Source organism: Amborella trichopoda, chromosome 12 (assembly GCF_054954075.1).
Source record: "Amborella trichopoda isolate Santa Cruz 75 chromosome 12, AtrichopodaSantaCruz75HAP2 v2.0, whole genome shotgun sequence".
In the NCBI taxonomy this organism is placed as follows: Eukaryota; Viridiplantae; Streptophyta; class Magnoliopsida; order Amborellales; family Amborellaceae; genus Amborella; species Amborella trichopoda.
In genome coordinates, this window is record NC_142347.1 from 15479755 (window position 1) to 15494496 (window position 14742).

The 14742-nt window shown below is 33.0% G+C and overlaps 1 protein-coding gene across 2 annotated transcripts in view; it reads right to left on the reverse strand.

The window, feature by feature from the left end:
• Positions 1-5925: 5925 nt before the first annotated feature.
• The window catches only part of LOC18434192 (aspartic proteinase 36), a 50331-nt gene continuing 41514 nt past the window's right edge, over positions 5926-14742 (reverse strand). For both annotated transcript variants that reach the window (XM_088853479.1, XM_088853480.1), the window contains one exon: positions 5926-6684. In XM_088853479.1, the coding sequence (XP_088709605.1) occupies positions 6462-6684 (223 nt within the window). In that variant the 3' untranslated portion in view covers positions 5926-6461. The remainder of the gene's footprint in view (positions 6685-14742) is intronic.

Genomic DNA, 14742 nt, shown 5'->3' on the forward strand with positions numbered 1-14742 from the left:
AAAATCTGTATAAAGCTTGCATATTCGATCACAGGACAAAAAAAACAAAAAAAGTGATAAAAAAATGACAAATTTTGAAGAATCTCGTGAAGAACACTGTGCAACTCGTGTTCTTCACGGGACTCGCCGATTTCGTACAGTGAATCGGCGAGTCACTGTACATAATCGCCCGGTTCTCTCTAAAATTGGGTGATTCCGTGTTTTTTGACCGATTCGGCACGTCCAGTGCCGATTCCCTAGTGGCGAGTCGGATTCGACTCGGCGTTTTTTTAATCACTGGAGCTAACCCATAAAAAAATTGATTGTTTCTATTCAATTTTAAGACATTAGTTTTTCAAACCCGGGAGACTTTCATCCCACATGTACCCTTGGGTCCATAGAAAACTCATGGACCCCCCTAATTTTTAATAATGGGACACTGAACTCCCTCCCTCACAAATTTTTAATCCAAATTATTGTTTTAACATAACTCTTTGTTATATTCCTTTAACCCATGTCCCAAAAAATCCCCAAACCTATAGAATCTCTATTCCTTCCTCCTATATATATATATATATATATATATATATATATATATATATATATATATATATATATATATATATAGTAATGATCCTATAGGACCCTCTCCTACCTATTTGTGTAGGTCCCTAAAGGGTCACCATTAAAGTTGGCACATATCTCTAGAAAAGTTATCACATGGGTGTGAGACTTGACTTTTTTAGAGATCCGTACCAACTTTAATAGTGATCTTTTGAGGGTCCTACACACATGAGTGAGAGAAGATCCTATAAAATCATTTCTCAAATATATATATATATATATATATATATATATATATATCTATATCGTAATGATCTTATAGGACCTTCCCCCACCCATGTGTATAGGACCCCAAAGGATCACCATTAAAGTTGGCACACATCTCTAGAAAAGTTATCATATAGATGTGTGACTTGACTTTTCTAGAGATCTGTGCCAACTTTAATAGTGATCCTTCAGGGATCCTACACACATGGGTGGGAGAGGGTCCTATAGAATCATTTCTCATATATATATATATATATATATATATATATATATATATATATATATATATATATATATATATATATATATATATATATATATATATATATATATAGGGGAATGATTTCATGCAACGGCTGTATAGTAATATAATGCAACCACTCTTCTAAAAAAAACTATGTTTGCCGCATTTGAATCACCCCAACAATTGTAAATACCCTCTCTTTATCCCAATAGTCAATTTTCAAAAAATAAATAAATAAATTGAATTTGCATCATAAATATGGTTAAAATGAATCCCCTCCAACAATGAATCTAAACCATACATTTGGTCAATTTCAAGATCTTGGCCTTTATGAACTCAAAACAATTTTTTTCTATTTCAACATTGTTCATCTAATGATAACAAATCTATCTACAAATTTTGAAAAGAGAAATATCCTTCCAAGGCCTAGATCTAAGCACCTTAACAACATGGATGGCTTATGTTGATTGGGCTAAAATAACACTTTCGAGGGTGTATTTTCTTTTTTATTTTTTATTTTTTTTTATTTTTTTTATTTATTATTCAATGGAATGAAAAGAGGATACATTTAAAAATTGGGATCAACCAAATTACACTAACATAGTTTTTGAAGGTTGTTGCATTATAATATTGTACAACCGTTTTACATATATATATATATAGGAAAACACTACGCAATCCCTATAGGTGAAAATGAACAGTGATTTTGCCTACCCGCATCACCGTCTAAAGTTCATCACGCGATCACAATTGTCCTGTAGTGTTTTATGTTTCATTGTTTTTCTACAAATCAGAATGACCTAATATTTTGAGTGTGTATTTATTAAAAATAGGAAAATATTTGAAAAATATAAAAAAATATTTTACATGAAACAAATTGACCAAAATACCGCCAAAACATTTCGGGGGTATTTTGGTCAAAATTATTTTCACGGATAATTTGTTTTATATTTTTATTAGATGAGCGTTAGTAAGATGCATATACCTTCTAAATTTCAAATCATTCTAATTTATATAAAAAAATTAAAAATAAAATACTACCAGACAATCATGATCGCACGATGAAACTTGGATGGTGATGAGAAAAGGAAAAATCACTATTCATTTTCGCCTATATACGTTAGAACGACTTTTCCACATATATATATATATAGGAAAAAGCTAGGATTAGTCCACTTGCTAATATAAACATATGGCCCAACGGCCCAAATTGAATATGGGCCGATCTGACGGTTACGACCTCATTTCGTCTTTGAATTTTAATTTTTTTTCTATAAATCCAAATCACTTGAAATTTTGAAATTTTAGGCGTGTGTTATTCTCATCATGGTGCACCAAATAAATATATATAAAAAAAGTATTCATGAAAATTGACCAAAATACCCCCAAAACTTTTCAAGAGTATTTGGTCTATTTATTTATTGTAAAATATTATTTTGATATTTTTAAAAAATTCAAATATTTTTTATTAACATACTCCTAAAATTTCAAGTGATTTGGATTTGTAGAAAAAAAAATAAAATTTAAACACTACCAGACATTCGTGATCCTCAGATCGGCCCAGATTCAATATAGGTTATTGGGCTCATATGTTCATATGAACTAGTGGGCTAATCCTTGATTTTTTCATATATATATATATATATATATATATATATATATATATATATATAACTTTATATAAGGATGCAACCATATAATGTAGAACTATGGAACACCTCAAAAATCCATCAGAAAAGGTAGTTTTAATGTTGAAAAACCCTTTAAATGATCATCTCGACATCGAGATGTATGACCATGAAAAACAAAAAGATTTGAAGTCTCAGAAATAGTGCATTTTACAACATATTATCTACATCGTCCATTTTCAAGATTTTCATATGTTTATAGATCTACTTGATTTTCACTATTTTTAAAATTTAAAATTTTATAATTAGATATAAAAATAGATTTTGAGATAATCCTAAAAACATTTTACATCAAAATTATATACCATGACAAAATTTGAAGGTGCACCTTACCTCTACAACTACGGATGCATCCGTATGCCAACTGCACCATATATATATATATATATATATATATATATATAGGGAAAGATTTCTATGATCTCCTTACAACATAGAAGTTCTATCCTCCCCTTATCCAACCGTCCATTTTTTAATGGTGGGTTAAGATTGCCCCAATCACAATGTCACGTCTCTACACTATTTTATTTTTAATTTTTTTCTATAAACTATTTTGACACCAAATTTTGGATGTCCATTCCTCTATTAAACTCACACTAACAAAATAAAAATATTTTCAATAAAAAAAAATGATCAAACTATCTCTGAAAGTTTCAATGAGTATTTTGGTCATTATTTTTTATCAAAAAATTATTGTTAATATTTTTTATAGGTGCGCCCCAGTAAAAAGATGGCACATACCAAATTTCATATTCAAAATTTTTTTTACTAAAAATAAAATACTTTGAGACATCAGATCTAAGATCAAACGGTGAGTAGCTCTCTTGATAAAAAATGGATGGCTGGATGGTAGGGAGAGGATAGAACTTCTATGTTGTAGGGGAAACATAGAAAGCTTTCCCAGATATATATATATATATATATATATATATATATATATATATATATATATATATATATATATATATATATATATATATATATATATATATATATATATATATATATATATATATATATATATATATATATATATATATATATAGGGAAAGATTTCTATGATCTCCTTACAACATAGAAGTTCTATCCTCCCCTTATCCAACCGTCCATTTTTTAATGGTGGGTTAAGATTGCCCCAATCACAATGTCACGTCTCTACACTATTTTATTTTTAATTTTTTTCTATAAACTATTTTGACACCAAATTTTGGATGTCCATTCCTCTATTAAACTCGCACTAACAAAATAAAAATATTTTCAATAAAAAAAATGATCAAACTATCTCTGAAAGTTTCAATGAGTATTTTGGTCATTATTTTTTATCAAAAAATTATTGTTAATATTTTTTATAGGTGCGCCCCAATAAAAAGATGGCACATACCAAATTTCATATTCAAAATTTTTTTTACTAAAAATAAAATACTTTGAGACGTCAGATCTAAGATCAAACGGTGAGTAGCTCTCTTGATAAAAAATGGATGGCTGGATGGTAGGGAGAGGATAGAACTTCTATGTTGTAGGGGAAACATAGAAAGCTTTCCCGGAGATATATATATATATATATATATATATATATATATATATATATATATATATATATATATATATATATATATATATATATATATATATTCAACTCTATTTTAAATTTCTATTTTATTTCATTTATTTTTTAATTGTTTTGGTTCACTGTTCCAGACGATTCAAGAATGATGCGGATAGCCAATCCAGCAGATCGACCGGGACTAGGGGTGGATGATCCCCACCAATCCGTTGTTTTTAAATGGTGGATTGGACTATAGATTGAGGTACTGAGATCTTTGGATGAAAAAATTGCACGAAATTTCTACAAAGTAAAATTTTGGTTTCTACAGAGTCGCTGTAGTTTCCTCACAAAACATTGAGTTTTTGAGTCCACACCGTTTCATTCAATTAGATTATTGACATGTCGAGATTGGTGTATTGCATCGCCTCTCCCAACCGGTGTGTCGTCCTCTGGGTTAGAACCACATTTTTTACTTCCATGTGCTTCATGAAGCATTTATCGTCATCCTTAGGAATATAAACTGAAAAAACATGTATATTTGTGCGCCCAAACCCCCATCCACCGTTCCTCATTGAGAGCGAATGGTGAAGATGATCCTCGTCTCTGGAGGTGAGATCATCTCCCATGACCATCCCCCATCAGGATGAGAGCATTAGCACTGGAAATACACACAACACGTGTATAGTATAGTTTCACCTTAGAAATAATGACAAATGATGACTAGCTAAAATGAGGAAATGGTGGTACTAGGTACTCTTGTCTAACATACACCATCTGTAATATAAGATTATAGTACCAGCCAGTAGATATGAGTAACTGATGATCCAATTTCCGAATAAGCATGGACAATGCATGGATATAAGTCCCCAATTATACTACATAGAACCAAGCACACCATGAAATGATGGCTTGTTACCACAATTTTGATATGAAGGCACCCAAAAATTTTCCACACACTCAGAATTAGAGATGAACACCCAGAAAAAAAAATTCAAACACCCTCGGAACAATTAATCATACGTTTGATTTCAAATCCTACTAAATGAACACTCAAGATCTGATATTAGCTCTATTGTACAAAAGTACAAATCTTACATCAGAATTGCATTGAACTCCACGGACACCAAATCCATTATCCACGAATGTGTTGGGGAGTGGGAGAATGTATTGTAGTTTCTTCGATGAGCATAACCCATACCATTCCCCTTCCCCTTCCCCTCCCCCTTTGCTCCAGCCTTGTGAACAAATGCAATAGGAGGGAATGGGAATAGGTGGTCCCATGGGTCTAATTTGCTCAATTAGATCCACAGGCCAAACAAGTGCCATTCGAGGCCCTGAAATCCTATTTATTTATGTAACGCACATTTTAACAAAAATCAGAACTAGGCAACCTGGACCACGAGCACAATATTAGATTCTCTGTCCAACGAATATAAAGAGACTAAACAAAGATTGTTTCCGAAGTTTTCGGTCACAGAATATTTTAAAGATGGCCCAGGAATAAAACTCTGTACATTTGGACCTATGGGACCACAATATGTGCACCCTTGTATAATAATTACATGAATTGTATGTGCAGCTATTTTAATCGCAGTACAAATCAACAAAAATTGACAGATATTCAGGGATAACCCATATTAAAAATTCTCAAGTTCTTTATGTCATGCCCAAATGTTACAATGCTTTGTTAAATGCTAGAGGCATACTTAATTGTCAGTTTGTGAAAGCCATACACAATAGAGAATGGGTGTTTGCCCAGAATCACCCCATTATGGAGTAGCAGGGGTTAAAGCATATTGCTGGCCTATAAAAACCCAAGACAACTTAAAATACAAAAAACTGATCTGATACATGCTTTCAGCCCGTTCAACTGGCAGGCAGATTACACCACAAGGTGAGCCAAACTGCTTGGCCATCTAACCTCATTCCCCTCATCGACACAAATGAATTTCCTTTGCATGCACAACCAAGAGATTTGGCACTTCCCATTATTCTTTTTAACTTAAAAAACATGTACAAGAAATGCAGGCCAATCTTAGACTCCGAAGAGAGAGTGAACACTCTCTCCAATATGCTATCTTCCTCATTTTGGCTGTGCACAGATACTTCATCATCACATGAGGGGGGTCATCTTTGAACAGAGAATTAACTGGTGAGGGATAGATGGTACACCTTAAAAATTATCAGTTGACTTTGTGGCATCTTGTAAGGGCAGCGACTCCTCATTGGCAATCTCTTGATCAGCAATCTCAATTTCCACAGGCTTATAACTTCCAAGAGCTTTCTGTTTATGTCTTCTCCAAATATACCATGTCACGAGCACCGAAAAAGTAAGGGTTGCAGCCAGAACTCCCACCACCAAAAATACCAAAAAATGTTGCCAATGCCACCATGTCCTACATCAGATCAGAATAATCCAGAATGTTGAGCCATAAGAATATTGATAGGATGAATCCTTTATTTATCCATGTGCAGGTAAGATGAACTCGTACACAATGAGTCAACAGATAACTAAGGAAAAGCATCACAAATCCACAAACTTGGAGAACGAAAGGCAAGAGTCAAATAGGAAAAGGAGAACAAATCGATAATAACTAGAAGGACCTGGCAAAAGACGAGTAGATGTGTTACAGATCATGCCAGTGATGATGCATGAACATAAAGAGATATATCTGCAAAGTTATGTAATTTCTTAATACATCATGAAACCCATGGAATTGACCCCCTTTTTTTATAATTATCGGTGTCATCAATTTTTAAGCTGAATACTTCTAAATATCCCGGACTTTACATCTACTCAAAACAAGGTCATGCCGTATGCCCTGAAAAAAACCCAAGGTAATGCCATATAGCCTGAGAAACCCATAAGGACCTCAAAAGAAAGTGAATTTGTTGTTCACAAATTTATTGTTGGTTCACTATATCCCTATAATTGTACACAATACATCCTGCGTCCATGCATGGCTAGTCAGAAACACATGCACATGATAGCAGAAATTTTTTACAGATCTATAACTACATAAGTTTACCCATTTTCTTAGTCATTTTTCCAAGAAAAGTTGGCAGAATACATAATTAAGTCAAAGATGAATGAGAATCAAACAGGCAAAGAACCTCAAAACAAGGAGTCATAACAAGAATACCTCAAACTGTAAATATCACCCCTTATGAAAGAGCCCAGCCCCTAAGAATTCTCCAATTTCTTGTGCAACTTTCTTCCCATCTTTGTAAGTATCTACTTATCTAATTTTATATATATATATATATATATATATATATATATATATATATATATATATATATATATATATATATATATATATATATATATATAGAAGATACTATAAAACGCCTATAGGCGAAAATAAACAGTGATTTTTCCTACCCTCATCACCATCCAAGCTTCATCGCATGGTCGCAGTTGTCCCGTAGTGTTTCATTTTTCTTTTTTTTTTACTAATCGGAATGATCTAAAATTTAGAGCGTGTATACATCTTAGTGAGGCGTGCCTAATAAAAATATGAAAAAAATAATTCGCAAGACTTATTTTGGTCAATTTATATTTTGTGAATTATTTTTTTATATTCTTATTTTGTACGCCTCACTAAGATGTACACACGCTCCAAATTTCAAGTAATTTAGATTTGTAGAAAAAAAAAAAAAATTAAAACACTACTGGACAACTGTGATCGTGCGATGAAGTTTGGATGGTGATGAGGGTAGGCGAAATCACTGTTCATTTTTGCCTATAGGCGTTGGGAAGAGTTTTCTTATATATATATATATATATATATATATATATATATATATATATATATATATGCTCACACTATGGAGTAATTTATAATTATGCTCAACAAATTTTGGATACTTCTATACCCTTGTTTTGTACATGGAGCATTTTTTAATAAAGGTATTTTTGGTCATTAGGAGGGATATGATGTCATCCACATGGGGTGTGACATCACCCACATGGAACACATCACGCACATGAAGCACACTTTGTGTTCCATGTGGGTGATGTCACACCCCACCTAGTGATAAAAAATAACCTTACTAAAAACTCCATGTATAAAACAAGGATATATAAATGTTCAAATTTGTCGAGTACAATGATAAATTACTCCATAGTGTGAGCACCCTAACATAACCCCCCCTCCCCCCCTACACACACACATATATATATATGTGTGTGTGTGTATGAAAAATATTAGGATTAGCCCCACTAGCTCATGAACATATGAGCCCAACGGCCCAGTTTCTGATGGTCACCACCTCTTTTCGTATTTGAATTTTCATTTTTTTTACTACAAATCCTAATAACTTGAAATTTTAGGCGCCCATTCTCTCACCAAGACGCACCTAATAAAAATATTAAAGAAAATAATTCTCAAAAAACAAATTGACCAAAATACCCTAGAAACTTTTCAAGGGGTATTTTGGTCAATTTATTTATTACAATTTATTTTTTTTTATATTTTTATTAGATTCTCCTATTTTTTAAGAATACACGCTTAAAATTTCAAGTTATTTAGATTTGTAGAAAAACAAATAAAATTTAAACACGAAATGAGATCGTGATCATTAGATCGGCCCAGATTCAATCTGGGCCGTTGGGCGTATATGTTCATATGAGCTAGTGGGTTAATATCAAAATTTTTTGATATATATATATATATATATATATATATATGGAAAAGATCCTGTACGCCCATGTGCGTACTGCTACAGTAAATGCCCAACGGCCAAGATTGAATCTGGGCCGATTTGACAGTCACGACCTCATTTTGTGTTTGAATTTTAATTTTTTTTCTACAAATCCAAATCACTTGAAATTTTAGGCGTGTGTTCTTCAAAAATAGGCAAATCTAATAAAAATATCAAAAAAATATTTTATATGAAATAAATTGACCACAATACCCCTGAAACATTTCCGGGGTATTTTTTCCAATTTGTTTTTTACGGATTATTTTTGTGATATTTTTATTAGGTGCGCCTTGATGGGAAGAACACACACCTAAAATTTCACGTGATTTGGATTTGTAGAAAAAAAAATTAAAATTCAAACACGAAATGAGGTCATGGTCATCTTTTGACCGTAAGATCGGCCCAGATTCAATCTGGGTTATTGGGCGTATTCTTACAGGTACACCCATCGACGTACCGTAGCATCTTCCTTATATATATATATAGAGAGAGAGAGAAATGATCCTAGAGGACCCTCCCCCACCCATGTGTGTAGGACCCTAAAGGATCACCATTAAATTTGACATGGATCTATAGAAAAGTCAAGTCCCACACCCATGTGATAACTTTTCTAGAGATCCGTGCCAACTATAATGGTGATCCTTTGGGGTCCTACACACATGGGTGGGAGAGCGTCCTATAAGATCATTACTCATATATATATATATATATATATATATAGAGAGAGAGCAATGATCTAATGCAACGGTTGTATCATAGTATAATGCAACAGCACTTCTAGAAAACCATGTTTGTGGTATTTGTATGACCCCAAATTTTGCACACACACTCTCTTCATCTCAATAATCAATCCCCCAAAAAAAAAAAAGTTCAATTTGAACCCTCGATATGGTCTAAATGAGTCCCCTCCAAAAACGAATCTAGACCTTTCATTTTATGAATTTCAAGATCTTAGCCTTTATAAACTCAAAATCATTATTTTCTTTTTTAACATTGTTCATCTAATGTTAATAAAGCCATACAAAAAAATTACAAATGAAAAAATCCTTCGAAGGCCTAGATCTAAACATCTTACCAAAATGAACGGCCTATGTTAATTGGGCTAAAAAAATACTTTCTAGGTTGTGTTTTCAAATTTTCCTTTTTTGTGATTGTTCATTAGAATGAAAAGAGTGTATATTTCAAAATTTGGATCAAACAAATGGCCATAAGATGGTGTTTTAAGGTTGTTGCATCATATTACTATACAACAGTTGCAAGAAATCATTTGCCCATATATATATATACATAGAAGAAAACCTGGGATTAGCCTACTAGCTCATACGAATATATATGCGCCCAACGTCCCAGATTGAATCTAGGCCGATCTGATGATCATGAATGTCTGGTAGTGTTTAAATTTTAGTTTTTTTTCTACAAATCCAAATCACTTGAAATTTTAGGTGTATGTTCATCAAAAATAAGTGAATCTTCAAAAAATATCAAAAAACTATTTTACAAGAAATAAACTATCCAAAATACCTCCAAAACGTTTTGGGGGGTATTTTGATCATTTTTCTTTCTCAAATTTTTTTTTTTCTATATTTTAATTAGGTGCGTCTCGATGAGAAGAATACAAACCTAAAATTTCAAGTAATTTGGATCTATAAAAAATAAAATAAAATTCAAGCACTATCAGACATCTATGATCGTCAGATCGGCCCAGATTCAATTTGGGCCGTTGGGCTCATATGTTCATATGAGCTAGTGGGCTAATCCAATCTTTTCCTTATATATATATGGGAAAAGATCTTGTCATCCCATGGGCTGATAGCTACAGTATCAGTCAACAACCCAAATTGAATTTGGGTCGATCCAATGATCATGATTGCATTTCGCATTTGAATTTGAAATTTTTCTATAAATCCAAATCACTTGAATTTTGAGCAAGTGTTCTTTAAAAATAGGAGAATCTAATAAAAATAAAAATAAAAATAATTTGCAAAAAATATATTGGACAAAATACCCCCGAAACCTTTTCAGGGGTATTTTAATCAATTTATATTTCATGAATTATTTTTTAAATATTTTTATTACATGCGCATTGATGAGAAGAATGGACAATTAAAATTTCATGTGATTTAGATTTCAAAAAAAAAATTTAAAATTAAAATACAAAATAAGGTTGTGACCGTCAAATCGGCTCAGATTGTTGAGCTCATATTTAGCTGTAGGCTAGTGGGCTACGCCAACCTTTTTCATATATATATATATATATATATATATATATAGAGAGAGAGAGAGAGAGAGAGAAAATTTTATATAGAGCTGAGGCTCTAAACAATCAAATTAGAGTCTACTTAAAAATTTGCACTAAAAGAGATTGTTTTGATGGCCAAATAACCTCAAATTAATCATCTCAACATCATGATGCATGGACATGAAAAAAAAATGGATTTCAAGTTTTTGAAATAGTGTAGTTTGTAATGCATTCTTGGACCGTCAATTTTCAAGTTTTCATAGATCAGTTGATTTACACTATTTTTGAAGCTTTAAACTTTAGAAATAAAGATAAAAATATATTTTAAGGCTATTACAAAGATTTTCAGTGTTGAAACCACTTTTCTCAACACTATTTGAAGGTAGGCTCTAATTTGGCGAGCACGCAGGTGGGCTACGCATCAAAAAGGGAAGCACGTATGAGATATCCTTTCTAGGAAATTTTGATGAGGGGTTAAAGACACTCTTAAGGTATTTTATCCTCTAGTAGTCAGGTGCATGGTTGACAGTAACAAGCCTTCCATGGGCTTCATATATGAGGCAAAAGAAAGTTGCAAAAGACAGATAGCTGAAAATTTGGATGATGATGAGAGCCTCTATGAGCGAATTTGGCAAATTATTGATGAGAAGTGGGATAGACAACTACGCCAACCATTGAACTCAATTGGTTATTATTTGAACCCAACTTTTGCAATAGAAAGCTGCAAAAGACAGATAGCTGTAACTTTGGATGATGATGAGAGCCTTTATGAGCCAATTTGGCAAATTATTGATGAGAAGTGGGATAGGTAGCTACGCCAACCATTGCACTCAACTGGTTATTATTTGAACCCAACTTTTTTTTATGCGAATAGGATATATATATATAATGACACAATTATGACTGAATTTAATTATTGTCTCAATATGCTCGACCGGAATAAGGAAATCCAGGACATTTTATGCAATGAGGAAATAATAAATTACAAGTGCGCATTTAAGTCATTTGGTAATGCCATTGCGATATGGCAGAGGATCAAAGTTGATCTAGGTAATATAGTTCGTCCGATTTCGAGTTCAAGTTTCACGTTTGTTGTTTCATTTCATATTTCATATATTATTGCAATTCATCATCAATTCGTAGTTAACTATAGATATCTTTATCACACTTAATTTGCAGCCCATTGGTGAAGCCAACATGGGTACAATTTTCAAATTTACAAAGAATGGCCATTTGGATCTTGAGCCTAACCAATACCTCATCGGGTTGTGAGCAGAACTGAAGTACTTTTACTTTATTAAATATACAGTTTAAACAATCAGATTATTAGTTTATCAATTACCAGTAGTGATTACTGATTATTAATTACTACATGGTATTATTTATTTGCATTTTATGTGCATGTGTTTTCATATGAATTTTTACAAAGAAAAGAAACAAGCTTGACTCAAAGAGGCCAATTGACTTATCTTATGTGAAGTTCAATCAATAATTTGCTAGGTGTGAAAGGATAACCCCTTAGAATGAGGCTATCAAGAATCCATGGAATGTTTGGTTGAAGATGATGGAAGTCGAGGGGCAAGACAAATTAACATGGGATATGGTTATGGAGGCATTAGGCACAGTAGCTGGCCCTCCTAGGGTCACTAGATCATCTTCATAGAGGCAGAGGAAGCAGAATCAGAAGAAACAGAGGAGGACAAGTATTATCTTGAGGAAAGAGATGGACTCGACTCTGATGCATATGATGCAGCTGGCCCTACTTTTTCCGATGATGACTGAAGACTCTTTGGGTCTTCAATTCTATATTTCTATCCTTTTTTTTTTTCCCTCCTCTTATGTGTATGGACTCAGGATGGTATAGACTATGCAATAGGTTTTATGGAGTATGGGTACAGATTATAATTAATGATTTGTAAATTGCGATTATATTACCATTGTATTTTCTTTTTTATTGTGTTAGTACTAGTAGTCTTGTGTAGTACTTTGGATTGGAATGGTGGATTATATTTTCTTAATGTGTTATTGATTGATTGTCCAATTGTCGTATACCTTAGTTTGACTTTGGATTGATTGAACATAAAAAATATATTAAAATACCTGAATATGCATTTTTTATACACAATTTGAACCTAAAACAGTGTTTCTGGACACCCGCTTCCGTTGTTTTTCAACCTGGATTGCCCAAAAACCTGGGTGCCCACCTAAGCACTAGGCGGTGGGGACCCCCCTGGCGGCCTAAGCACCGCCCACGTTTTTTGGCACACTGATACCTTTCATCCTGCCATAAATCAATTAGCCTGCCTCTTTACAAACAGTATAGAAGGATCCATTCTAGCCTATTCCATTTCATCTCCAACACTCTTATATGCTTTCACAGCTTTCCCATAAAGATCAACACAAAGAGGATCTCCTTGTAGTAGTTAAAACATTTAGCTAACAAGAAACAAGGAGTAACACTTGAGAAGCTTGAAACAAGAAGTAACAACCACATTTCCACTGTTGAAATTTTCAAAGCATAGAAATGGACAACTGAGCTCCAGGGACTTGGTGAGCAACATACAAGCAAGACTCAAGATTCGTCACCACCATTACTCTGGAATCTTAACATAGAGAATCAAGAGGCTATAGAGAAAACCCAAACTTCTCGGACATAAAAGGGAAGGGGCAAACCAAGAACTAGGGGTGTAAATGGGTCGGGCCGGGTTAGGGTCAAGTTGGACCTTGACCCAACTGGGTCTAGGTCCTCTCTATCCGGTCCCAACCCTGTGGGGTCTTTATTTAAATTATACATAATATATATGTTTATAGGGAAAAGTTTATATAGAACCAAGGCTCCAAACAATCAAATTTGAGCCTACCTTAAAAATTTCACTAGAAGAGGTTGTTTTGATGTCTAAATATCTTCAAATTGATCATTTCGACATCAAGATGCATGGACGTGAGAAAAAAATGGATTCAAGTTTTAGAAATAGTATATTTTGTAACGTATTTTTTGGACCATCAATTTTAAAGATTTTCAAGTTTTCATAGATTTGTCGATCTACAGTATTTCTGAAGTTTTAAACTTTATAAATAAAGATGAAAATATATTTTAAGGCTATGACAAAGATTTCCAGTATTGAAACCTCGACACTATTTGAAGGTAGGCTCTAATTTGATTGTTTAGAGCCGAGGCTCTATACAAACCGCACCCATGTTTATATACATATATACAATATCATATCAAATGCAATACACACACACACACACTTGGAGGTGTGATTTCATGCAACTAACTTATATAATGTAAGACATCTTCAAAAACCATGTCAGAAGCACTTGTTTGCCCTAACTTCTGAACATACAATCAAGTGACTATGATGAACAGTCTCAAAGAAAATGTTGAAAACTCACCACAAAAAATACTTCTATGAACCCAATGACATTGGCCATCCATTTGATGGGATGCTTAGATCTGGGCCCTAAAGGGATTCTCTTTTTATCCCAAATTTTGTAGATGGCCTTC